The 25983-nt window shown below is 41.5% G+C and overlaps 1 protein-coding gene across 1 annotated transcript in view; it reads right to left on the bottom strand.

The window, feature by feature from the left end:
* The window catches only part of FMN1 (formin 1), a 396758-nt gene extending 386937 nt beyond the window's left edge, over window positions 1-9821 (bottom strand). The window contains exon 1 of the mRNA XM_065872037.1: window positions 7964-9821. Coding sequence (XP_065728109.1) covers window positions 7964-9821 — 1858 coding nt within the window. The remainder of the gene's footprint in view (window positions 1-7963) is intronic.
* Between the last annotated feature and the right edge of the window lie 16162 nt (window positions 9822-25983).

Genomic DNA, 25983 nt, shown 5'->3' with positions numbered 1-25983 from the left:
GCGATGAAGAGTGGCCCCCGCTTGCCACAGCTAGATAAAGCCCTCGCACAGAAACAAAGACCCAACACAGCAAAAATAAATTAATTAATTAATAAACTCCTACCCCCAACATCTAAAAAAAAACAAAAAAAACTTTAACCTAGGTTTCAAACAAATAAAAAACCCATATCAGAATATTTTAGGAAAAATACGTGAAACCTGGATGATCCAACTTACTGCCTCAGAGTAAGTAAAACTGTGTCACACGCTGCACGAAAATCTGAACCTCAATGTCTGAAGCCCAGCTTCCCTTGCTTGGCATGAAGTCCAGTCTTTTCTTGGGCTCTTCCTCCCCAGTTACGCCTCCAGGGGTCCCTCAAGGTTTCTGCGCTCACTCGGGGGCCTGCTGCCCCTGCTACCCTTCTGCTCTGTGCCTCTGTCACTCTGTGGCCACTGGGTTGCTAATAACTTGGGACCACGGAGGCTGGGGCTGTGCCCTGCTTCTGACTAGCAAGAAAGTTTCTGCTTCTCCTCAGACTCAAAGACATAGAGAACAGACTTGTGGCTGCCAAGGGGGAGTGGGGGAGGGATGGATTGGGAGTTTGGGATTAGCAGATGCAAACTATTATATATAGGATGGATAAACAATAAGGTCCCACTACATAGCACAGGGAACTATATTCAATATCCTCTGATAAACCATGATGGAAAAGAATATGAAAAACAATGTGTGTGTGTGTGTGTATATATATATATATATATATATATATATATATATATATATATGAATCACTTTGCTGTACAGAAGAAATTAATACGACATTGTGAATCAACTGTACTTCAGTAAAATAAGAATATTTGTTACCCTTGAACAGCTCTTCCACACTGCAAAACTGCTGGGCTTCTGATGACAAAGTTCTTCCTTCCCTTCATGCTAAAGCCCCTTCTCCTTAGAGGGTAAGGGCCCTCTTAGGAGGACGAGAAAATGTCTGTGCACAGACTTTTGGCCCAGGCTTGCTCTCTCACGATACTTCTCCTTCCGTTGTCCACTGTCCCTCCCTAAGGTTCAATAGCCTTCAAGGTCCCCACAAGTCCCTCTACATCTTATACATATCTGAATCCCAATTCTAGTTCAAGTTCTGTCCTGTAAGGCTCTGGGACAGATAGAAAGCATCTGGTTCAATGTAGTAGAACAATCCATGGCTGGGAAAACCTGCTAAGTCCTTCGGTGAGAGGGAAGGAACTCCAGAACTTGCTATGGCAGGAGGCTGAGATGCCAAGGCACACAGAGGAACTCTAGGGTAAGTGATCAGAAAGAGGATGAAGTAAGATAAGCAGTAATAGTCATTTACCTGATACTGTAAAAGCCAGCAAGAGGGAAAGAGTGGCCCCAGGGTGGAGTTTACCGTTTCCAAAATGCACCCTCTTCCAGGAAAGCCCAGGAGGAATGAAATAAAACACACTACCTCAATATTCAGTACTTTGCTCTATCAATTTGATAAAATGCTTCTAATCCAATTACAACTAAAAGTTTGAGTCTTTTTTTTATACCCCAACCAATGATGCTATAAGCCAGAATGGTTGAGTTATGTAAATAAAGTATGCGATAAATTTTTCTTCAAAATTTAATACCTATTTATAAAATGTTTTTCTCTTTTAAGACTTTTCAGTAGCTATAACTTTTAATTGCAGTGTTAATTCTGCCGTTTCTTTGTCTTTGGAATTTCTTTAGACTGATGGATATGGCCTAGGGCCGCAGACTGCCACCCTCGCTTTAAATCTTGTGCTCTGACTCCAAGAATAGAAAAGAAACAAGTAAAAACCATTTCCAAGAAGGTGCTATCCTCAAAGCACAATTGGACATTAATTTGGGAAAAACTTCACATATGTAGAACTGGCTTGGAGTTTTAAAACATCAGATCGTGGTCATGGTCCTGGCCTTTGAAACATATTCCCTTTTAAAAAACAAAATGTGAATGAGAGAAACACCATTTATTTTATATGGAAACTGACCTCAAAATACAAATTGTTCATCAGCAGAAAGTCGATTTCATATTTCATATGCTAATTCGTTATTCTTAATTTGAGATAATCGCGGAAGATATTTTAAAATTCTTTTTGTGCCTTTCACAAAAAGCAATCGAGTACAATGTGCTATCAATCACTGTTAAATATAAGAGCTTTGTTTTTAAAAACTAGATAATTTTTTCTGAATCCACAGGCTGAAACTGTATCACAAGATCTCCCAATTATTTCTTTTACTTCCTCAAGTTTGTACTTTTAGCAATAAAAGGACAGTCGACCAAATTAAATTTAGAGGTAGAACGGTCATACGACAAAGAAATGAAACACTGCAATAATCATTTATTATCAAGATAACCACTGTTCAGTATCAAAACACACCGCACATACACATTCTTTTTTACCCTGTCGTTCTTTTAAAATTCCACTCTTTCTACATTTCTTGCTCTTCGTGGTTCAGCCTATCTGCATCATCTTATACCTCCAAATCTACTCTGACCCTTCTCCATCCTTCCCTGGGCCCTGGAAGGCTGAGCTTGGAAACATCTACCCACTCCCTTTTACTCTGCCTTTTGGCTGGTTCAGTTCGAGAAAGTTTCAAGGCAGAAGACCAAAGGAGAGTGAAGCCAGGGTATTTATTCCCACAGCTCCCTCTCTGATAAGGGTCTCTACCACAAGCCACCGTTCGTGCTCTGTGGTCCTCTCCTTTAAGCTCCCCTGTTTGGGTTCACTGACCCCTGCTTCCCTTGCTCCTTCAGGCCTGGGTGTTTGTTCCCTATCAGGACACTGTCTAACCCAGGAGCCTTTCTTTTCTTTTAATTTCTTTTATTTATTTTAACAACATTGTGTTAATTTCTTCTGTACAGTCAAGTGATTCAGTTATACATATGTATACATTCTTTTTCATATACATATATATATGTTCTTTTCCATTATGGTTTATTACAAGATATTGAACATAGTCCCCTGTGCTATACAGTAGGACCTTGTTGTTTATCCATTCTCTATATAATAGTTTGCATCGGCTAATTCCAAACTCTCAGTCCATCCCTCTCCCACTCCACCTCCCGCTTGGCAACCACAAGTCTGTTGTCTACATCTCTGTTTCTCCTTTGTAGGTAAGTTCATTTGTGTCATATTTTAGATTCCAAACATAAGTGATATCATATGGTATTTTTCTTTCTCTTTCTGATTTACTTCACTTAATATGATAATGTCTAGGTCCATCTATGTTGCTGAAAATGGCATTATTTCATTCTTTTTTATGGCTGAGTAATATTCCATTGTATATATGTACCACATCTTCTTTATCCATTTATCTGTCGATGGACATTTAGGTTGCTAGCCGTGTCTTGACTATTGTAAATAGTGCTGCTATGAACATAGGGGTGCATGTATCTTTTTAAATTATAGTTTTGTCTGGATATATGCCCAGGAGTAGGATTGCTGGATCATATGGCAACTCTAGTTTTAGTTTTTTGAGGACGCCCCATACCGTTTTCCATAGTGGCTATACCAATTTACATTCCTACCAACTGTGTAGGAGGGTCAGAAGCCTTTCTTAACCGCCTTCTCTTGGTCTCTGGATACTGCTCCCTGACTTGTCCTGCTTGGGTGCTGCTTTTATATATAATCCTGCTTCCCTGACTTGTCCTTCTTGGGTGCTGCTTTTATAGCTCTCTAGCAACCTACATATCCCTTTGTAATAATGCTCTAGTCTCAATACTGAGCTTCTTGCTTCATTAAAGGACATGGGGAAGACACAGAAAATTGTGGTTCAGCTATAATCCTACACCCCCCAACACACATACACACACACACACAACCCCTCTAGGTGGGGTATTTATTTTTTTCTTTAAAATGTAGTTCAGTAACTCTTTAAAAATCATAAAAGTGACACATTTACCACAACCAGTGAAACAATGTAAAAATATGTAAAGAAAAGAAGTTAATGCTCTTCCCCAGTGATTTTGTTTTTTTGTTTGTTTGGGGGGTTTTTTTGGATCCTTCCCCTTCACCTTATTCCCCACCTTCACCCTGTCTAGCCCTAGATAAAGAATGTGAACAGCCTGGCCTGTCTTTCTTTACACCTGTCTCCATGATATTCAAACTTTCAAACCCATACCAAACATATATACTCAAATATAGAGAGGGGTGAAACTTGTCTTTACAAAAACAGAGCATATTCTACATTATTTTGCAACTTGCTAGATAGAGATCTAGTTCCATACTTTAAATAGCCTCATAATATTATGGAGACTAAATATACTCTAATTTATGTAGCCATTTCTCTACTGATTGACACTCCATTTTTTTCCAGCTGCTTTGACCACTATACAAAATGCCGCAGTAAACAACCTTATGCATATGTTCTTACTAGTGCATCTATTTATGTGACCTAAATTCCTAAAATAGGGTTGCTAGGTCAAAGTTACATATAGTTTCAATGACAATCCCCTTACTTTCTCAAAAGCGTGAAGCAATGTATTTCCTGTCAATTTAAGTCCTATATATGTTTTATATGGATATACTATGGTATATGCAATTTTTAATCTTTCTCTCTGAACATGAATTACAGACAATTGTCTACGCACTATATACTTTCTGTAGTAATCTTAAATGGCTGGGTATAGCCATTAAAGTTGTGGAGCTTCTTTAAAATTTGGGGGGGGGATTGTATCAAACCCCAATATTAATATAGGGAGAATTTCTATCTACTCCCCATAATACATGCCCAAAGACAAATCAAAGCTTTGACAACAGCATTAGATATAATAAAATCTGTTACAAATATGCCTTTCAACCCTTAATCAGTTGACATTAACTACATCTTTTGATGGGCACAAGCACTGATAACATGATTCACGATATCAAGAGGAACTATGCCTGGGGCATATGCCTCCATCACCACCTCAGTGACTTCAAAGGGGAAAGATCATGAGATTGTTGAGAAACACACTGAAGCACTGGGGATCTTCCTGAGCATGGTGAGCCCAGTTACATGGGATTTTTCTGGCATTAAAAGGGTCTATTTCAGATCAAAGGTAAAAGTGGGCCAGAAAAAACAGAAGGGAATCCCAGACCCAAGGACACTGCTATTCAGGTTAGCACAACTAGAGTCCTTCAGGCTTGAGAAAATACCACATTCCACAAAGGCTTGGGAACATTCTACAGCTGTTTCCATAAAACCAAGGTGGTGGTCAGGGTGGGGATGGGGAAGTGGGGAGAGGAGGGCCATGAGAAGACAAATCTGGCCACCATTCACTGTTAGCATATTCTCTGTTTGATCACATCACCACCAGACAAGAAATCCCTGTGCAAAGACCTTGGAAAGAAGAGTTAGGAAAATTACAAAGCCAACAGGAGGTAGACCAATAGCCTTCACGCTGTTTCCTGTGTGGATGGCAATGTTGGCTTTCACTGCTTGGCCCTGTGAGAAGGAGAAGCGGATTTTACTCTTTCCTGGGAATTACTACTTGCCCATAACACTAAAGTCTTCCAACTGGAAATGGATCTGATTACTTTTGCCAGACTTAATCTCTTACTTGAGCAGTTAATGAGTGCTTTCAATAATCTTAATCACATCACTTCAGTAAAATACCTAGACGTTATTTCCACAGGAAATAAATGTCCATAGACCATAAACTCAACCTGGTTAATAGCTAACATGGGAGAAAGGTGGGAATTGGACTCAGATAAAGGGCTACTGTTGGGTGATGGTAAATGAATGATCCACCCTTCATCTGGGACTGTCTGAGGCCAGTGGATGTGGGATGTGGAGGGAGGAGAAATGAATTGAAAGACAAAGGCAGCTGGAAGTAGCAAAAGTCTCCCTGTGTGGACCCACCAGCTGCAGGAAGTCCCTGAAGGATCCAGAATATGATGAGGACTCGTGGCCACAGAGAAGGGGGATTAAAGGAAAAGCAGGAGACAGGAACACAAGATACAGATCAAAGATACTATCTGGAGAACTCCCTCCCTTCATGCTTTTCAAAGAGGGATGATGATAAGAGATAACGTTTGGACGTTCCTGGAGGAAGGTCCCAGCAAAAGAGAATTTATCCATGACAGAAAAAAAGGCTTCTCCTGCTCCTATTTCCCCCCTTCCAATGCCTTCTTTTGTAACATTAGAAGCACAGGCAGCCTCCCTACCAAGGAAGCCATGTGATTCTAATGACTGGCTCCTAAAGTGCTATGAAGATCCCAATGGAAGGCTAGGGCCAAAGTAAAGGGAATGGTTCTGTGCAACGGTATGGAGAGGTCACGGGAAAAGGGTGACCATCTGTTGAACGTGCCCCTCAGTGAGCTTAAGGTCAGTCATCAGAGAAACTGAATGTCCTCTGTGTGCCTACCTTGAGCCAGATACGATGGAGCTTTTATAATATTGTTTTTGGGGCTTTTTTTTAATAGAAAAAGGACAATAATAAAAAGATAATTCTAAATCGGGGCGGCGGGGGCGGGGGGAGAAAAGATTTACTGAAGCTCAATGTATTATTTAATGCACAGTTTCTGGAGGAGCGGCACACCAAGTCGTAGGATTTAGTGTGACTTCTAAAAAAACTTTCGGAATTGAGGCAGCTCTTGCATGCCCATCTCTCCAGAAGTCTCTATCTAATCGTTGCAGAGAGCTTCCTTTCAAAGTATTTTGAAGGCTCCAGCATTCACAGGGAGAAAGGATTTTCATCACTAGGATTCTATGATACATGATATAAAATCTACAATTCTCTGACTTTCCTGATGAAGCAGTTTGGTTATATTAGGAAGTAGCAAGTCTCATCAAACTAAGAGCAATACATTACAAACACAAAATGAAGAGCATTTACCACATTTTAAAAGAAACACACCCTGGATCAATGATATAGAGAAATTTATAAAATGGCAAGAGTTCAAAATAAACAGAAGCTTTTGAAATTCCTCTTTCCTAGACAGATATTTTTATCTTAAAAATTGCACATGATGTTTTCTCTAAACTTTAAGAGACTATATATCATATTACGAGCCTAGACAAAGCATTGACCATATGCTGTGAAAGGACCACTGAAAAAGAACCTATTATCTACACAATGGCATACATGACCCTAAACATCTGGCCGCGCTGGCCTGGAAAATGTAGTGAATACAGGAGTGGCACTTTTATACACTGTCTTTTTTAGTCTTATTGATCCTACTTATAGAACCACCAAAATTATTTTCATATAAAATTTTAAATCACACGAAACATACGAGCCAAACTGGCTCTTTAGTACCTTTTGCATAAGACATGATGTTATACCAGTAACAGTAGAAACCCATACATAAAACATAACTTCAGAATAAACATTACTTCGTGTTTGTTTGGGAAATAAAATACTGTTAGGAAAATCTGAATCAAGTTTCTTCAAGTTAGAAGGAATTCATCCTTCTTCTAGTATTAAAAAAAAAAGTTTTTGTCATAAAATAAGGGTGCTTATAAAAGTGATTACTAAAAAGAAAGAAAAAAAAAAACCCCAAACCTCTAACAACAGACAGATGAGCAAAGACACAGCATGCTTCTGCTCTTCTGCCTACAAATCCAAGGCACCCCAGCAGCATGAACAGCAGAATTTAGGTCAAGGGGCCAATTAGCATCAAAGGCAGCGACAAGTTACTACTTCTCTCTGCCCAGTCCTGTTTCCTTTGAGGGTACTGTATTAAGCAACCATGGAGGCAGCTTTAGAGCATTCCAAAACAAAAAATTTAAAAAGACATTTACAAAGTATTGCTTCTGGAAGCAACTACAGCCCTGACCCCATAAGTCAACACCATCCTCACCATCTCCACACTCTTGTATACGACTCCCAGCTGTCCTGTTACAAGGTGAATTAACTAACAGGCCGAGGAATTTCGATTCATCGTTAATTAGCCAGTGTCTGAATAGCACGGGCGGACTGACAGTGTGGGGTCGCCCAGGAACACATGTAAAGCATTTTAAACCGGGACTAACCTGGAGGTGACCGGTGCTGGGGCTGAGCTGCGGTCCTCCCAGGCCCCAAGCTCTTTTCCAAAGGTTCCCCAGGCACCAACCGAGGTTGGCCCGCTCTGAGGGAGGTCGCGTTGGCTCCTTTGGTCTCCGTGACCTTTGCAGACAGTGGTGGCTCCAAGGTGTCAGCAGAGGGTGACCCAGAGAAAGCACGGCTCTTTCTACCAAGAGAGTCATCAAGAGCGGCTTCCCTCTCAGCAGGCTGTGAAGGGGGCCGGAGGATCCTGTGATGCTGCTGAGGGCTGGGGAGCCTTGGAGAGAGAGGCAAGGGAACAGGTGACATCCATTTGTGCGCGCTGGACGGAAAGGATGAATTATTAAATACCGTGCCGAGAGCTGCCAGTGCTGGGGGTGGTGGCCTCTTCTCATCACCTCCAGGGTCCACACCGCGGGGCAGATCCAGAAACAAGGTTTTGTGGCCACTCAGAAGCAGCCCAGCTCCCCTCTTGCTGCCGGTTTCTGGGAGGGTATGGGTGGCTGTCGTCCCGAAGGGAAATCCCAGCCGTTTCCCCTCGGTGGCTTCATCTAATTTCTCGCTCTCTATCACCTTCAGGAGGACCTTGTTCACAGCCCCCTCAATGCTGGCTAGGGGACACTCCTCAGCGGATGGCTGCCATGACCTGTCCGCTCTCTGCTCCTTGCCCCAGCAGCTGACACCCCAAGCCCCAGCCTCAGCTTCCGGGAGAGTGAGCAAGTCTGCGCTGGGTATGAACTCAGCTTGGGCTGCTGGGCAAACGGCAACCCTTTCCTCACCCTCAGGATGCGTTTTAACTACTCGTTGCACCTGAGCAGACAGATCCTGGACTTTGGCCACCACTTTGGAAATAGGCTTCTTCCTGCAAGTCCGTTCAGCAGCCTTCTCTGTCCGGCCCCCCTGTGCCTCTGGATGTTTCTCGGGCTCCTTGTGACTTTCGGTCGAACCTGTTTGCAGATGCGCCAGCCTGCGAGGGCCCCTCTGTGGCCCCCCGGCACCATCATCTCCTGGCTCTGTGGAGCTGCATTCAGGGGGCAGCCCGCCTCTTCCATGCCCCGCAACCTCAGAAGCCTTCTTGAAGCTCCCCAAGGCGGAGTCAGCATCCAGTGTCCTGGGGATCTCTGGGGTGCAGCTCCCTCTCCTCTGTAGGGAAGAGGTAAGTGCTCCATTTGGAAGCAAGTTGCCTCTCTCCTCTAGGAGCCAAAGATGAGGCCTTGTTTGAGAAAGAGCAAGGGCGTTGCTGGAACAGATCTGGTCCTTCCCCATCAGAGGGGGCAATCCCTGGCCCCCATGCCCCTTTCGTCTTGTCCTCTTCTGCAGGGAGTTTTGAGAGAGCCCCTCAAAGCTCTCTCTCCTTCCACCAAACCTCCGGGCCTTTTTGTTCCCGTGGGAGCTCCTCTTATTGAGAGAGCCCACGGGGGGCTCCCCCAGCCAGTGGCCACCACTCTGGAAACAGTCGTCCTCGGAGGCCAGGCTCACAGAGAGCTCCGGCAGCTTCCCCTCCTGGTTCCCCATCGTAATGCCCAGGATGTGGTCTGAGCTCAGCAGATTGGCCAGCAGTCTCTCCCTCTCGGCCGTGAGTTTGTACAGCTCAGTTAGAATGTCTTTCGTGGCAGTTGGCTTGAAAAATATGTCGCCTGGATGTTCGGTCGGCTGCCGGCTGAGGCTGTTGATGTCGGACCCCGCCCTGACTTGGTAGCAGTTATGAAACGCTTTACTGGATCTGTCTAGAGTTATGGTGCCCTTGTATGAAAATCCTCTGATTTCCCCCCTCGGAAGATAGAAGCTGATGTAGCAGAGTTCGGTAATGGGCTTACGCAATTGGAGGGTGCAGTGAGTGCCTTCCATTATGCCTACCTAATTATTCATGCCTCGGAGATGCTGGTCTGTGGTTAGGCTTCCCAGGCTCCGGTGGTGGGCCATGTGATGGTGGCTAAGCAGGGAAAACATCTGACAGTCATCTCCAGCAACGAGACGGCCTGTTAGAGGAACAGGGGAAGAAAGAAGCTAGTCTGACGGAGTGCATGAATCACGCAGCGACATAAATCAAAGCATAACTGGACTTATCCTTCCTCTCTGGCTGACCTCAAGCAACTCAAGGCAACAGCCAGGCGGCTGATCGCAACCTCCTCCCCACTCTCAGCTCACCCTTGACTAGCAAAGCTTTGATACAGCTGAGAATGGGAGAGTGCTCTCATTTTAGCCCCAAGACAAAAGTCCCTTCTCCCCACATGGGAACTTGATGTATACCCTAAGCAGGGTCTCTTGACTTCTCAAGGCTTCAGTTTAGGTTCTTCTATAAAACAGAGCTAACATACCTCCCAGAAATCCTGAGGAAAGGGGACTTTGAGGTCTTTAGAAAACATTACTCTCCAAGAAGTACCTTCTAAGATTTGACATTAATTATCTATTTAACTTAAAGCAGTGGGGGAGGGGGGAAGATAATAGGTCACAAATTTTGAGTCTCTTCTGGACACAATTCATATATTTTGCCAAAAGAGTGAAAAGTGAAAATTTAAAGAAGTAACCCAGCAGCCTTAATCAAGTTTTTTGTTTGTTTTCCTAGTTCTTGCCTATCTGAAGCCAAATGGAATGGCAGAGAAAAAGGAAAAATCTGTAAGCCACTGCTGGTCCTGTATGGATTTCCAATATCTTCGCCATCAAAGTGGCTGAAGTGTCACATGGGCAGTGAAGGTGTCTGTCCCCTCGTATGATGTGAAGTATCCCAGGGGTGTCTCTGTGGCTAACATCCCTCCACACAGTCATGAGCTTAGAATGCTATATTATGATACTTCATTTCTTAAATGAAGGCATTGCCCAGTCTTCAATATTTCCAAGATTAAAAGAAATTCCCTGGGAAGGGTAACACAATAACCATGTATTAACCATTGATTTCTTCAGTGATATCTCAGGTCTTTCCTAAATGGGTCTAAATAGTAAAAAGCTACATAAAAGAACATTTTGAGTGAAGGAAGAGAGGAAGAACTTCCTTCTTTCTCTCTTTTCAATAGAAACTTCTTTTCAATAGAAACTTCTTTTCAATAGAAACTCTTTTCAATAGAAACTTCTTAACGAAGACAGATGAAGATAAAAGTAATAGAAGGTAAAAAGAAAAACATGCAAAAATCTGGTCAACCCAGAAGTTCCAGGAGGACTCAGGGTACTCACAGGAAGGGTTAGAAGGGCATGAAGAGAGGAAGCATAGAGGAGATGGGAGGCCAACAGAGGCCTTGCCTCTTTCACAATTTTCTGTGGGATTGTTCTCATTCAACTAGCCTATCTCTAAAAACTTTTCTAAAATGCTCCTTCCTTGCCTCTCCTAAAGACACACATGTATATAGATACCTAATACTTATTGGTACAAACTCTGAATATATCCAAGAACTCACTTTGGAGGTGGTTTTTTATTGGGGGTGGTTTTATAACAACCAGTTATAAAAGCAATTGCACAGCTGCCAATATCCACTGTTCATGATGCCAAGCAACACCAGTTCAATTTAGGGATTGTCAGAAAAGCTGAAGTGAAGCTGCAGAAGTGCTATTTTAAGTTGCAGAAAAATGGGAGAGGCCTAGTTTTGCCTTCAAGCATCATTCTCTAGTTTTTCTTATCTTCTCAATTTCCCTGGATTAGGAGAAGTACGTGATATGGGAGAAGGGGAAGAGTTAAAGTTTTTTATAATCTGTCCAAAGTAGCAGCACAAAGTTGATGCCACGATTTCAGCTGAAAACATGACGCTTATTCTAAAAGCTTATTCCCTAAGAGAGGGAATTTTTAATGTATTGAACATATACATGTGCACACTTTTATTTTGTTATCTCATTTAATAAATACATCTCCCTGTTACAGATGAAGAGATCTAAATTCAGAGACATCAAGGATCTGGTCTAAGGTCATATGGCTCAGAAGAAGCAAGGATAAAAACCCAGGTCTGGGGCTTCCCTGGTGGCGCAGTGGTTGAGAGTCCGCCTGCCGATGCAGGGGACACAGGTTCGTGCCCCGGTCCGGGAAGATCCCACATGCCGTGGAGTGGCTGGGCCCGTGAGCCATGGCCGCTGAGCCTGTGCGTCCGGAGCCTGTGCTCCGCAATGGAAGAGGCCACAGCAGTGAGAGGCCCGCGTACCGCAAAAACAAACAAACAAACAAAAAAACCCAGGTCTGTCTCATTTCATGGCGTTGTAGGTAAAGTGGCTCCTCATCTACTGCCTTCTACTGATGAACTAGTTTTCCAAGAAATCTGAACAGAAGAGTTCTTTTATTTTGCTAGCTTGGTGTTACTCACATTGTTTCTTCAAATATGTCTCACATCTTGCTACTTTTACCACTCATTGGTTAGTTTCGGCACCTCTGATCAGACAAAATGCTTTTCTCTAAGGCTGTCCCCTTAAACGACATAATCTAGGGTCAGGGCACCAGAAATTCATCACATGTGTACCTGTCAAGCAGAACTCAATGAAAATTCCAATACAGAAAGTAAAGAGGAGACTCATATGAAGGCTATATCTTTTGTGAAGATTATAGACATATAGTGCTCTACTATAGGGTTAACTACTTTTTTCTCCTTGTCTTTTTAAGTCTTGATTATATACATGGAGAAAATGTCATGGTTAGTATTAGGTATGTTAGTCATGGTTGGGAAACTAAAGCCAAAGTTTAGGAAATTATGAGATTGGATTTTACAGCAATAAAGCCACAATTCAAGGCATGAAACTACTATTAAGAATAAACCACTTCACTGTATTGCATCTTCCACACATAAACTTTAATACAAAATGCTCTTTCTGGTGCCATGTCTGGGACCAGGGAGGGGCAGAAGTGAGAGAGAAAAAAAAAAACAGGGGTTTGCCCCATGCTCTTAGGACCGGGGACCAGAAGTGTGGTAAGAGACTGTACCGAACACAGGCTAAGGAGCTTGAACATCCCAGGAGCCAAGAGGAATCACTGAAGAATCCTAGGCAAGGCACGCTGTTTATTTTGATTTGTATTATAGAGAGATCACTCCAGAAGTAATGTAGAGACTAGACCAACGGGGGATAAGACTAGGTTATAGGTCACTAAAAGACCCTTTCAGTATTTCAGAAAGAATTGTTAATAGTCAGAACCAGGGCAGTGGTAATGTGGATGGAGAAGAGAAAATCAATTTAAGAAGATAGAACTGATAGGACCTAGTGATTAATTGGATATGTGTAGTAGAAAAGAGTTTATTTCCATGATTTTAGATAGGTGATTGGGTAGAAATATGGTGCCATTCACGAAGATAAGAAATGCAAGAAGGCTTTGGGGGAAGATGATTAATTCAGTTTTGGAAATTTTGAATTTTAACATTCAAGCACACGTGCACGAAACTGCTAGATGCAACATGGTAGGGCTTAGGAAGGAGATATAGACTAGAGTTACACATTTAGGAGTAACCATATAATATATAAGGAGTTCTAAGTAAGATAAAGTGAACACATTCCATCCTGTCTCAATCACTGAATACAGCTTAAAAACCTATGCAGAATGCATGGAGCAGTTATTTGAGTACTCTGAAAAGTAAATAGTAGCAAGCCACTTGGAAAAAAGGACCAAACTTTGAAGTGTCACCCAACAATAAAGCAGTTAAATTTGCCCATTTTCTCTCCAGTAGTCCCCTAGCCTGGACTCAAATTATCCTGAAAGATGGAAGTGAGTATCAGCACAAACAGAGAAAGTTCTAGGGGAAAACTTCTAGTTCAGAATCAGAAGTAGAAAAGACATCTTCTGCCAGTGACGGCAGCAGAAGTAGGAGCCTGTTGGCAACTAAAACTCTAAGAGATGAGAATGTTCCTCTTTGATCAGAGGAACTGTAGTCCCAATACAGTGGGGCAAACCCTGTTCCTTTTTTTCTCTCTTTGTCCTGCCCCTCCTTGGCCCCAGATGTCAGCACAGTTGCAGGAAGTTTGAAGCAGAGGTGGATAAATAAAGTCTCAGATTTATGGCTAGAGGACTGAAGACCCCCAGAGAGCCCCAAAATATGCAAAGCTTAGTAAGTGACCCAATCAGTTGTTTATCAACTCCTGAATTCACCCCCAAGCTGTGTATGTGTGGACCTGATCCTAAGCAGCATTCGAAAGACTTTGAAAAATAACTAACAGATGGACCTTAGGACTAAGAGATAGACCTCCTACAGTGGCAACCGGGTGGCACGTGAATGTGACAGCTCCAAAGAACCCCGCAAAAGCTTTGAAAATGGAACTGATATTAAAACCACAACAAACAGAAGGCTCATCAGAACTTTCAGCCTGAACTAAACCAAGTTGGCTGTCTGAAAAAAGGGAAAACGAGACTCAGAGTTTATAATACTCAAAATGTTCAGAATACAACCCAAAACTACTCAGCAATACAAAGAACCAGGATAATCTCAGCCCCCCTGGGAAAATTAATCAACAGATGGCACTCTGAGATGACACAGATGCTGAATTATCTGACAAAGACTTAGAGCAGCTGTAACAGAAGTGCTCCAGCAAGTAAGAGTTAACACTCTTGAAATGAGTGGAAAGAGAGAAATTCTCAGCAAAGAAACTGAAGATATCAAAGAGAATCAAATGGAAATTTTAGAACTTAAAAATATAGTAATGAAATGAAAAAACTTATTAGATAGGCTCAATAGCAGAATGGAGATGAAGAGGAAAGAGTCAGTGAACCTGAACATAGATCAATAGAAATTACCCAATCTGAACAACAGGGAGAGAGAAGACTGATAAATGAATAATCAGAGTCCCAAGGACCCATGCTACAAAAAAAATGACTACCATTTATCTCACCAGAGTCCTAGAAGGAGAAGAGAAAGAGCCTAGTACAGAAAATATATTTGAAAAAATAATCATTGAAAACTCCCCAAATTTGGCGAAACACATAAACCTACAGATTTAAGAAGCTCAGTGAGCCCCAAGCAGAATATACCCAAATCAGTTTATACCCAGACCCGACATTCAAACTGCTGGAACCTAAAGACAAAGAAAAAAAATCTTGAAACAGCCAGAGAAAAATGATGCATTGCTTATAGAGAAATGACTTAAGTGACTGCAGATTTCTCATCAGAAACCATCAGGGCCAAAAGGAAGTGGAACATTTTTAAAGTGCTGAGGAAAAAAAGACCTGTCAACCCAGAATTTTATACCCAGTGAAAATATTCTTCAAGAATGAAGATGAAATAAAGATGAAGGAGAAGTAAGAGAATTAGTTGCTGACAGACCTGCTCTAAAAGAGTTGCTAAAGGAAACTCTTCAGACAGAAGAAAAATGTTACCAGAAAGAAACTTGTAACATCAAGAATGAAGAAAGAGTAATAGAAATGGTAAACATCTGTGTAAATATAATATTGTTCTTGAGTTCTTTAAAAGATGTTTGACAGTTGAAAGCAAAAACATATATCGTTCAGTGGGGTTGCAATGTATGTACATATAATATACAAGACAACTACAACATAAGAGAGTGGTTACCAGGACCTCCATGGTATGAAGTAAAATAGTATTTTAATTCTAAGTACACTGTAAAGAGTTCAGCATGTATATTGTAATCCCTAGAGAAAACATTTTTAAAAATATACAAAGATATAATCAAAAATACAACTGGTATATTAAAACAGAATAATATTAAATGTTCAAATAACTAAAAATAAAATGAGAAAAAGGAAATGAAAGAGAGGAACAAAAAAAGGCAACAAACAAAAGTAAAAACAAATGGAAAAAATTGGAAAACCTAAATCTAAACATGTCAACAATTACATTAAATGTAGATGGTCTAAACACAACATTAAAAGACAAAGATTATCAGAATGCAAACAATACGGAGTTAAAGTTACTGAGTTGGATGAAGTTACTCAAGAAGAGTATGCAGCCTGAGGAAAGCAAAGGTTACAGAGTACAGTACTGGATATTCAAGGATATAGTATAGATATTCAAGGAATAAATGGAGGAAAGAGAGACTTCAAAAGAAGCTGAGAAAGAAAAAGGTAGTAAGATAATTCCCCATATTTTGTATCTAAAGAAATTAAGGTTAAATAGTTTAATTTCTTATTATGTTTTTATTATAAGTCTGTAAACCCTAGATCTAAAATCTTTCAGTGTAGTCAAACTGAGGCCATGGTTCAGCAGTTCATGTTAGATTAAACCATAGGTCTTCCATAATACTAGCAAGCCTTTCTTCCTCCCTCCCCTGAGAGTAACAGGAGTCACATACACAGTTATATCCTTAAAGTCTTAGCTTCAGCCTTATCCATCAACCCTTCTTAAAGACCTGTTACATTTTCCTTCTATAATTTTCTTTGCTACATTTTCTTTGGCAGAGAAATACTGAAAAAATAGTGAAAGTCACAACCATGGTATCATACCATGATGAACACCATGTCAACTAGGGATCAAACCATAGGGTATAAAAGATGAAAAGTGTGACTTTGGGGTCATAGATATTAACATCGGCCATGTGGTTTGTGGCAAGATACTTGGCAAAAATAAGTCCCCATGAATTGTAAAAGAAAAGTGTTCCATTCCTAGAATCTTGAAAATTTTTTTTAAATGTCACAGAGGTTTCTCTGCTTCCAAGATGAAATACGATTCTACCAGGTTCTGGGGGTCCAAATCCAGATGCAAATGTTCATGCCATGTGTTCATAATTTCTGAGTTTCCAATGATCATATAAACAAATAAAGAAGGTACTCCTAGTATCTCTTTCACTGGACCTTATCATTTAACAAAAAATTTCAAGCAAAAACATTATCTGCAGTGGAAGGTAGGAATTGAGAATTGTAGTTTAATTATAAGGTAGTGTCAGTTGAAAAGAACAAGTTTCTCCTTTGAATGCACAAGAATACAGGTTTTGAAACACGAGTGACACAAAGACAGTTCAACTGGTTCGAATTTGGCAACCACAGTGCATCTTAGAGGAAACTTACGGAAAAGAAAAAATGTCATGTTTTCTGGTCCTAGGATGAGTTTTAGAATCATTTGGCCAACAAATTTAAGACAGATTACTGCAAACATTTTCAAACTTATTTCCCCATTCTCTTCCACAGTTTGAAATTATTTTTATCAAAATAACTCATTGTGAACATCCTCCACTGTCATCAAGGAATAATTATAGCACTGCCTCTGGAGCATGGAATAACTATCCATGTTTCTTCCCAAATCTCCCTCTCTCAACCAAAGACAGATTGTCAGAATTCAGCCATCAGTCTAGCACCCTGGCCAGTGTCTGTATCTGTATAAACATACCTCATGTACTTTCGTCCTTCAAATTTCAGCTCCTTTGTGATATGAGAAATTTAATCTCTAAGTTTCCAATGACTAACTCAAAATACTACTTGTTGATACCTACTAGATGACCAAGAAACTATAAAACTCCTCCTCTTTGAAGAAGTCTGCCCTGAGCAAATGAACTTCAACCTCAGCAGTCCAGTGTGCTCCACATCAAAAGAAGGCTTCAGAGAAGGGCAAACACTTCTCTGTGACAATCCACTAGCAAGTCAGACTGCGGTACAGTGCTGAATCATTGCACATATTTTCCATCTAAGAAACCAGAGGAAAAAGAACTGTAAGTCTTAGGAGGAAAAAAAGAAAAGCAAAATAACAAGGAAAGCACTATGGCGTGGGGTTAAATATAATTCTATGCTGAGTTCACAGGACTATTTCAAGCAGCACTGCCTCACTCTGCTTTGACTAAAATGCAGCAGCTCTGCGGGTGCCACATACTAAATTAGACATCTTAATTTGCTCTACCAAGTGACCTTCTCTGGTTGTGCTCAGTGTCAAAGCACTTTGCTTCCTGGGAAGTCTTCAGGTCTTTCATTTCCTCTTGCAAACTCCAGACAGACATTCTCTCCAAGACAACACTGCTGGGGTGATTTCTCCTCTGGCTCTTTTTCCGGTATGCAAGCACATGATTTTACTCTACCCCAGACGGAAAGACCTGTTGCGCCTCACCATAATAGGAAATTATTGTCTTCAGCAGATGGTATTCAATGCTCATAACATATTTCACCAATGCCTAAAACAAGATCCGAGAATTTGCTGCAGTCATTCTATCTGCTTACTATAGATTTCCTAATTGATTCTGGACCTAAAAGGCCAAGGCAAAGCTTTTTTGCTCAGCCATTGGCACGGCCATGCCCTGGGACTCCATCTGAGCCCAATACCGCTAAGATAGATTATCTATAACTTCCATTATTTAACGGGAAACTGTCCATCTGTCCATTCAGATTCACACTCTACCCTTCTGCGCATCACTAAGCTCTAGGAGACTGACATTTTTGGACTCAGTCAAGATCAACAAGCTCCCCTGCACTCTGGCTTCTACTGGGTTTAGCCACTGGAAAACACTAGCAGCAGATCAGAAGGTAGAATGGGAAAAGGGTCAGGATATTTACTCCCCGGCTCCCTCCCTCCTAGGCTATGGTTTTGCAATAGGTGTGTCCTCTACTAATGAAGACCACAGCTTCTCTTGGGGAGCCCTCTTCCAGCTACAGTTACTTCTTCTGGGTACCAGTTACTGCTCCCTCCCATTGCTCATTCAGGCCTAGGTAGCTTTGAATTCTGCCTCTTACGTGTGATTTTGGACACATTAGTGCCAGCCTGTCTTCCTCCCACCCACCCTAGGAGAGAGTGCAGTGTTACTGTTCTTCAGATAGAAGATATGAACACAAACGTAGATCTGCAATAGCTTTCTAGCTCTTCTCCCTCTGAAGGATTTTTTTCTCCAAAGAATCTAAACACTGCGGGAGTAGGAGTACAGAAGTGATAACTAAATTACTATAATACAAAGCAGAAAGAGACCCATTCAATAGACATCAAACAAAAAATCAGAGGTCAAAGAAAGGACAGAGTATATCATATTTGTAGGATCAGGAAATCCTTCAGGAAAAGCGTTTGAAATTGCCCCTCACTAAAGGGTAAAATTTCAACAGGTAGAGATTAAGAAAAGGGAATTCCAGGGCTTCCCTGGTGGTGCAGTGGTTGAGAGTCCGCCTTGCCGATGCAGGGGACACAGGTTCGTGCCCCGGTCCGGGAAGATCCCACATGCCGTGGAGTGGCTGGGCCCGTGAGCCGTGGCCACTGAGCCTGCACGTCCAGAGCCTGTGCTCCGCAACGGGAGAGGCCGCAACAGTGAGAGGCCCATGTACCGCAAAAAAAAAAAAAGAAAAGGGAATTCCAAGAGGAGGAGCATTATACAAGACTGGGAAATTTGCTAAGGGAAATGTGCTAAATTTGTACAAGGGAAAAAATTACTCTTCGCCTGTTTTTTAGACACGTGTCAGGAGAAATAAGATAAAGTAATGTCACGTTGTAAAAACAATTTGAATCCAGGTTGGTGGGAAATTCATGCTTACTTCACAGAAAAACAGGAAACCATTGATGGGTTTTGATCAGGAAAGTAATATGTTCACAACTAAACTTAAGGAAGATGGATTTAGCAGTAATATCAGAACAGAATGGAGTAGAAAGAGATCAGAAAGAGCATCAATGAGGAATTCAGGAAAGCAGAAAATTCTGCAAAGAGATTGAAAACGAAACAAATTCGAAGGGGAGATTAGAGGAACAGTTTTAGACAGGAATTTTAGCAAAGCAATAGAACACCAAAATATATTGCAAAGAGCAAGAGAAAAGGCAGACAGTTAAGAGAAGGTAATGAGTAATAACCTATACTGGTATCAAGGCTTTGACTTTGCTATTAATTTTGTCTTGTTTTTCAAGACAAAGGAAACCTAAGCATGTTTTTATGCTGAGAAGAAGTAGTGAAGAAGGAGATATTGATGATACACGTGAAAGATGGGATAAAATATGGGACAATAGATAAAGGAAGGCCCCAAAGGATGAAGACATGGGCTCAAGATCAAATGAGGAGGGTCAGCCTTGCCAAGGAGAGTTGTTGCATGATCAAAGACTAGGGTTAGATAAAGAGAAGAAGACAATTATAAGCAGAAAGTAGTGAAATTGAGAGAGTTTACATATTACCACAATGATTTTTGTTTTCTTCATAAAGACTATTATTTTATGATTTTCTCTGTATTCCTACAATGTCACAAGAAGGAAGCAAAATACTGCAGAAGCAAAATTTCTGCCTTTAAAACTCTGACGTGACTATGAGTCAAAAGCACTCCAAGCTGGGCCTTATTATAACATACTGGCAAATCGCTAAAATAATTAAATAGAGGCAAAGTTTGGTCGATCGAATTATTTTGGTCAATAAATTTCTAGCCAAAGTCACAGCTGGTTATCAAAGAATAAGAAAAATGGCTCCTTTTTGCATTTGTTTGTTTTTTTGACCCCTAAACCAACCCACTCCTATACCCAGATATACTACAAGGTATGAGCATTGACGATTCCCCCAAAGACTTCAGAGAATCCTTTCTTCACCTCTCCCTTATGTCTTCCAAACTTCACTACATAAAGATAAACAAACATCAGCTTACCACACGATCTCCATGAGAATATAAGACATTGAGATCCTCAACGCATCTCTGGGCTCATGTCACTATCGGGTTTATATCATAATCTATGGGAGATATAGGAGTATACAGAGAGAAAAAACCCCTTCCTCATGATTATAAAAAAGAATCTGTACATATGAGATTCTTACTCATTGAACGCTTAAGGTTCAAAGGTCAGTGTTTGACTGCACAGCATCCCTCAAAAATGGGCTTGGTACATTCTTGGTAAGACAGATAGCTTCCTTTTCAAAAATTAGGAGTGTCTTTTTAAATATGTGAACCCAGTTTGTGGAGTTTCCTTTTATGAGAACTTTAGATCAGGAACAATCATCGCATATGTTAAGTTGAATCTGCATTTCCAAATTAAGGACTCTGCTCTTGAACAATGACTTTCCAATTATGCAGAATAAGGGATTTAAATAGGCTTTTACATTTTATAGAGGAGTAAGGACCCAGGCAGGGTGCTTTGAGGGCACTCTCTTGTTTAAAGATCCATCACAGAGCACAGCCCTCATGAAAGAAGGGAGGAGCATGGTGACTCTCAGAGATGAAGCTACTCTGCTGTTTCCCTTTCCCCTATAGTCCCTCTGTTGGGGGAAAAAAAAAAAAAAAACTTAACTGTCTCACATTATGTGTTCTAATTTTATAAAATGTCCCAAATACTTTCATACATCACCATAATACAAGATTTGTATAAAACTTCCACAAGAGAAGTTGTGTGGCTCCAACTTCCTTTTGAGACATACAAACACTCTCTAAGGCTGGTATGACAGATGTTGTCATTGTCACTTACAGAGAGGCTAAAGGAGACCAGAAAATTCCAAGTGGCTTGCCCCTGGTCACACAGCTACTGATCAACAGAAGTGGGACTCAAATCCAGGTTTCTGGATTCCTAGTTTGGTGCTCTTTCTACTACACTCCTAGAGCTGAAAACCATTAAAAAAAAAAAAAAAAGACTAAAGAAACAAAATGCCATAAAAAATTTATTGTTGGATAGAATTTTAAATGCACTGTAGTACTACATAGAATGAAGCAAGTGGGCTCAAAGCCACTCTTTGGTAAGGGTTTCTCATGCAAATATGATCTTTAGAAGAATTCTATGTCTGATTAAATATTCAGAATCCTACAGAGGAGTATAATTTATAGGCAATGGTTTCATAAGATGCATCTGCTTCCTTTCTGTGTTGTTGCTTTTGTTGAGAAAGACACGTTGGTATCAAAGGTTTTTTTTTGTTTTGTTTTGTTTTGTTTTTTTTTTTTTTTGCAGTACGCGGGCCTCTCACTGCTGTGGCATCTCCCGTTGCGGAGCACAGGCTCCAAACGCGCAGGCTCAGCGGCCATGGCTCACGGGCCCAGCCGTTCCGCGGCACGTGGGATCTTTCCGGATCGGAGCACGAACCTGTGTCCCTGCATCGGCAGGCGGACTCTCAACCACTGCGCCACCAGGGAAGCCCAGTATCAAAGTTTCACAAATCCTAATGCTTACCATGGGAATCAAGGAAGGCCCTTATTCATCTTAATCTAGTATCATTTCATAAAATCTGCCATGAGTTAGTTACTTTGAGATGACTTTTGCATCATACCAGTAATTCTCTATGTAGCAATGTTTAAACAAAAGGCTCTCCCAAGAAAGGGACAGGGTAACCCAGCACTGCATTCCAACCCAGTGTTTATGTCTGTTTCAGCAAAGACAGCTGGCATCATCACTGCTGTCTGGCAAGCTCATTTTCCTTAGTTGACTAATGAAGAGGCAGGAAGATAACACTTTGCGGACAAACAGTAAAAATCCACAAAAATTAAAAATAGAGGTGTGGGGCTTCCCTGGTGGCGCAGTGGTTGAGAGTCCACCTGCCGATGCAGGGGACACGGGTTCGTGCCCCGGTCCGGGAAGATCCCACATGCCGCGGAGCGGCTGGGCCCGTGAGCCATGCCCGCTGAGCCTGCGCGTCCGGAGCCTGTGCTCTGCAACGGGAGAGGCCACAACAGTGAGAGACCCGCGTACCGCAAAAAAAAAAAAAAAAAAAAAAAAAAAAAAATAGAGGTGTGGTAATAAGATAGGTAGATTCATACTCAGTTGAGGAGGAGGAAGAAAAGGAAGGGGAGGAAGAGTAAGATGAGATAAGCCAACATTTCATGAGCTCTTACCCAATGCTAGGCCCTAGTTAAGTGCTTCTATGCCTCATTCATTTAATTCTCACAGATCTATGAGATCTACAGATCTATGAGAGTACTAACAATACTCCCTCTATACCCATGAGAACCACGTAAGCTTAAGTAACTTACCCAAAGTCTCAAGAATTGAAAATTGAATCCAAGCCTGAATGTCTTAAAGGTTTGCATGTAGAAGTTACAAAATATTGCATATTCCAAAACTTCATGGAGAGATGATGAATCTGTTATGGGACACTCGCAGGAGACCTCTAACACCTCTACATAAGGATTATTTCTTTTCTCTTTGTTAAAAGATGGTTAAGAGATTACAGCGATCATGCAAGTTAATGCCATGCCCCTCAGCCAGAATGTTAACTATCCATCTGGCAGAAAGGAAAAAGAGCATGTAAAGTTTGCAAAATTCCTACTGAGAATTCTTCTTTGTCCTAAAAGTATGCTACTGTTCATGGTCTAATGTTTCTATTAAGGCCTAGAGAAAGACTTATCCCACAATGCCCCAGAGAAGGTGAGGAAGGTTAAAATTGGACATCACCATTAAATTTGCCTCAGGTGAAGTTAAGAGAATTATGATTGAATGTCAGTAAGTTCTGACTGCAGGAGGTGTAATAAAAAATGTCAGAGCGGGGCTTCCCTGGTGGCGCAGTGGTTGAGAGTCCGCCTGCCGATGCAGGAGACACGGGTTCGTGCCCCGGTCCGGGAGGATCCCACATGCCGCGGAGCGGCTGGGCCCGTGAGCCATGGCCGCTGAGCCTGCGCATCCGGAGCCTGTGCTCCGCAATGGGAGAAGCCACAACAGTGAGAGCCCCGCGTACCACAAAAAAAAAAAAGTCAGAGCACCCCCAGACTTTGAAGCAGTCCCCCTTGTGATTAGGAGCTTAGCTGTGGGTATGGACACTTGGAACTATGTCTGCTCAAACATTTAAATCAATCCCACCTTTGGCAGAAGGCTGGAAACTTCTAATGGGACTATTTAAACAATATCTAACTAGTCCGTATTTTCTGACTCCTGAATTTAAAAGAATTAAAGTGTCATCCCTAATTTCACAGGTCCTCAGACAGAGATTTTCCACATCACACCAGCTACAGTTGGACCCAAAGGTTTGGCAACGGGAAAAGTACCATATTGGGCTCAAAACATATCTTCCTTTAATAAACTGTGTTGCTCTGAGAATTCCCCACTTGATTGCCATTCAGAATTTCACTACTTTATGCAAAACTCTCATGGCCGCAGTTCCTACAGCTGGATGTCACACAGGGGTCTAACAGCTTTCACACCATTTGCATATAATTGTAAAAACATTTCAGGATGATTCCACAAGTTAATTCTCAACAATCTGTCAACTGACCTCAACTGAAAGGCAGAAACATAAAAAGCATATTACTGTATCAGTAGTCAAAGACGGCACCTAGCCAAATGGCAGGCTTAGAGAGAATGAAGGTGAAGATAAGTATATACTTATGAAACTGATGGAAAACTAAAGTTTTGAGGTATAGATGGTTGCCCAAAATAACTTGTTACAACAGTCTCATGCTGCTTCTAGAAATCTCCTGTGTTCCTGGAATTCAAATAACATCCAAAAAAAAAATCCTTTGAAAAACATAAAACAACTTAATAAGACCACTTCTGAATTTGAGATGGCTAAAACTTCAAGGCTGAACAAATAAATGTATGCCCCGAAAAACAGAAATTGAATGTTGGGACAAATGGCTAGTGTTCTGATGGGAGTGTTTATGGTTTCATAGTCAAATCAGAGTTTTAAAGGCAGAAATTGTGCTTCTGCAGTGTAGACTAGCTTAGTGCTTTCCTTCTGACATTGTGACACTGTAGGAATACACAGAAAATCATAAAATTATAGTCTTCATGAAGAAAACAAGAAATCCCTCAGTTTCACTACTTTCTATCTAACAGAAAGAGTGATAGATCCCCCCGCCTTACCAGCACACAAGGGAACCCCTGGGAACTGAAGGACTCTGAGCACAGTTCGGATGTCAGGAAGATTTTACATTGTCTGTGACAAGTTTCAAAAACAATTTGAAATAAAAGCAAATATATAATAAGCACGGCAAATGGGTCTGTGATGGTAATAAGAATGTAGAATTAGAAGGACACAAAGGCCTGGAGTTCCATAATTTTTTTTTGTAGCTTTTTATAAAAAGTTGCAATTAGCCCAAATTTCTATCTCACAAATTGCAGAGTAAATCTGTGAATCAGATGAGGCCACCAGGGAGCACACTATTAAATACTCTTTTGTCATCAGATTAAGTAAAAATGTTCTCTAAAGTGGGCATGTACTTTCATGATAAATCAGTTTTACAGTTGGGGGAATTCTGTATGGATTAAGAAGATCAGCGGTCACCAAGAAAATCCTTCTTGGGCTTCCCTGGTGGCGCAGTGGTTGAGAGTCCGCCTGCCGATGCAGGGGACACAGGTTCGTGCCCCGGTCCGGGAGGATCCCACATGCCGTGGAGCGGCTGGGCCCGTGAGCCATGGCCGCTGAGCCTGCGCGCCCGGAGCCTGTGCTCTGCAACGGGAGAGGCCACAGCAGTGAGAGGCCCGCGTACCGCAAAAAAAAAAAAAAAAAAAAAAAAAAAAGAAAATCCTTCTTGGGCCTGACATTATCATGAGAAACATCCGCTGGCTGCATTGGGGGCCTATTTGAGACAAACGGATTTACAGCATTCGAGTTATTCTTCTAAAAAGTATGTTTTGGGGCTTCCCTGGTGGCGCAGTGGTTAAGAATCTGCCTGCCAATGCAGGGGACACGGGTTCGAGCCATGGTCTGGGAAGATCCCACATGCCGCGGAGCAACTAAGCCCGTGAGCCACAACTACTGAGCCTGCCCGGCGGGATAGGCCGTGACAGTGAGAGGCCTGCGCACCGCGATGAAGAGCGGCCCCCGCTCTTCAGAAACGAAGGCAGAAATGAAGACCCAACACAGCCAAAAATAAATAAATAAATATTTTTAAAAAGTATGTTTTGGAACATGAAATATTTCAGTAAATACCAACATTTTATAATATAAATAACTTCTGGGCATGTAAATTTAATTCCACCAATGGGTCTTGGAATCTAATTATTAATGAAGGGAAAATGAACTATGGGGTTTTCTTAAATCTTGATGTTGGGAGACAGGATGCAACATTTCCCCATTCCTATTCTTCAGTTGCAGCTGCATTCCCAGACCCAAAATGTCACTCTTATAACCATAATTACAGTTAGTTCTTCTTCAATTCTAAGGTGTTTCAGTAAAATCTGTACACTGAACACATTCACAAATGTGGTTAGAAAGGTGGTCGTTTATACAATTGTGTGTTTATATCACTAGCTGTCATCATAATGCATGGATATGTATAGTGTGCAAAACACAGTGACTCAAACGGGAAACACGTATGATG

The sequence above is a fragment of the Phocoena phocoena genome, chromosome 2, assembly GCF_963924675.1.
Source record: "Phocoena phocoena chromosome 2, mPhoPho1.1, whole genome shotgun sequence".
In the NCBI taxonomy this organism is placed as follows: Eukaryota; Metazoa; Chordata; class Mammalia; order Artiodactyla; family Phocoenidae; genus Phocoena; species Phocoena phocoena.
This window is presented reverse-complemented; position numbering and strand designations above follow the sequence as displayed.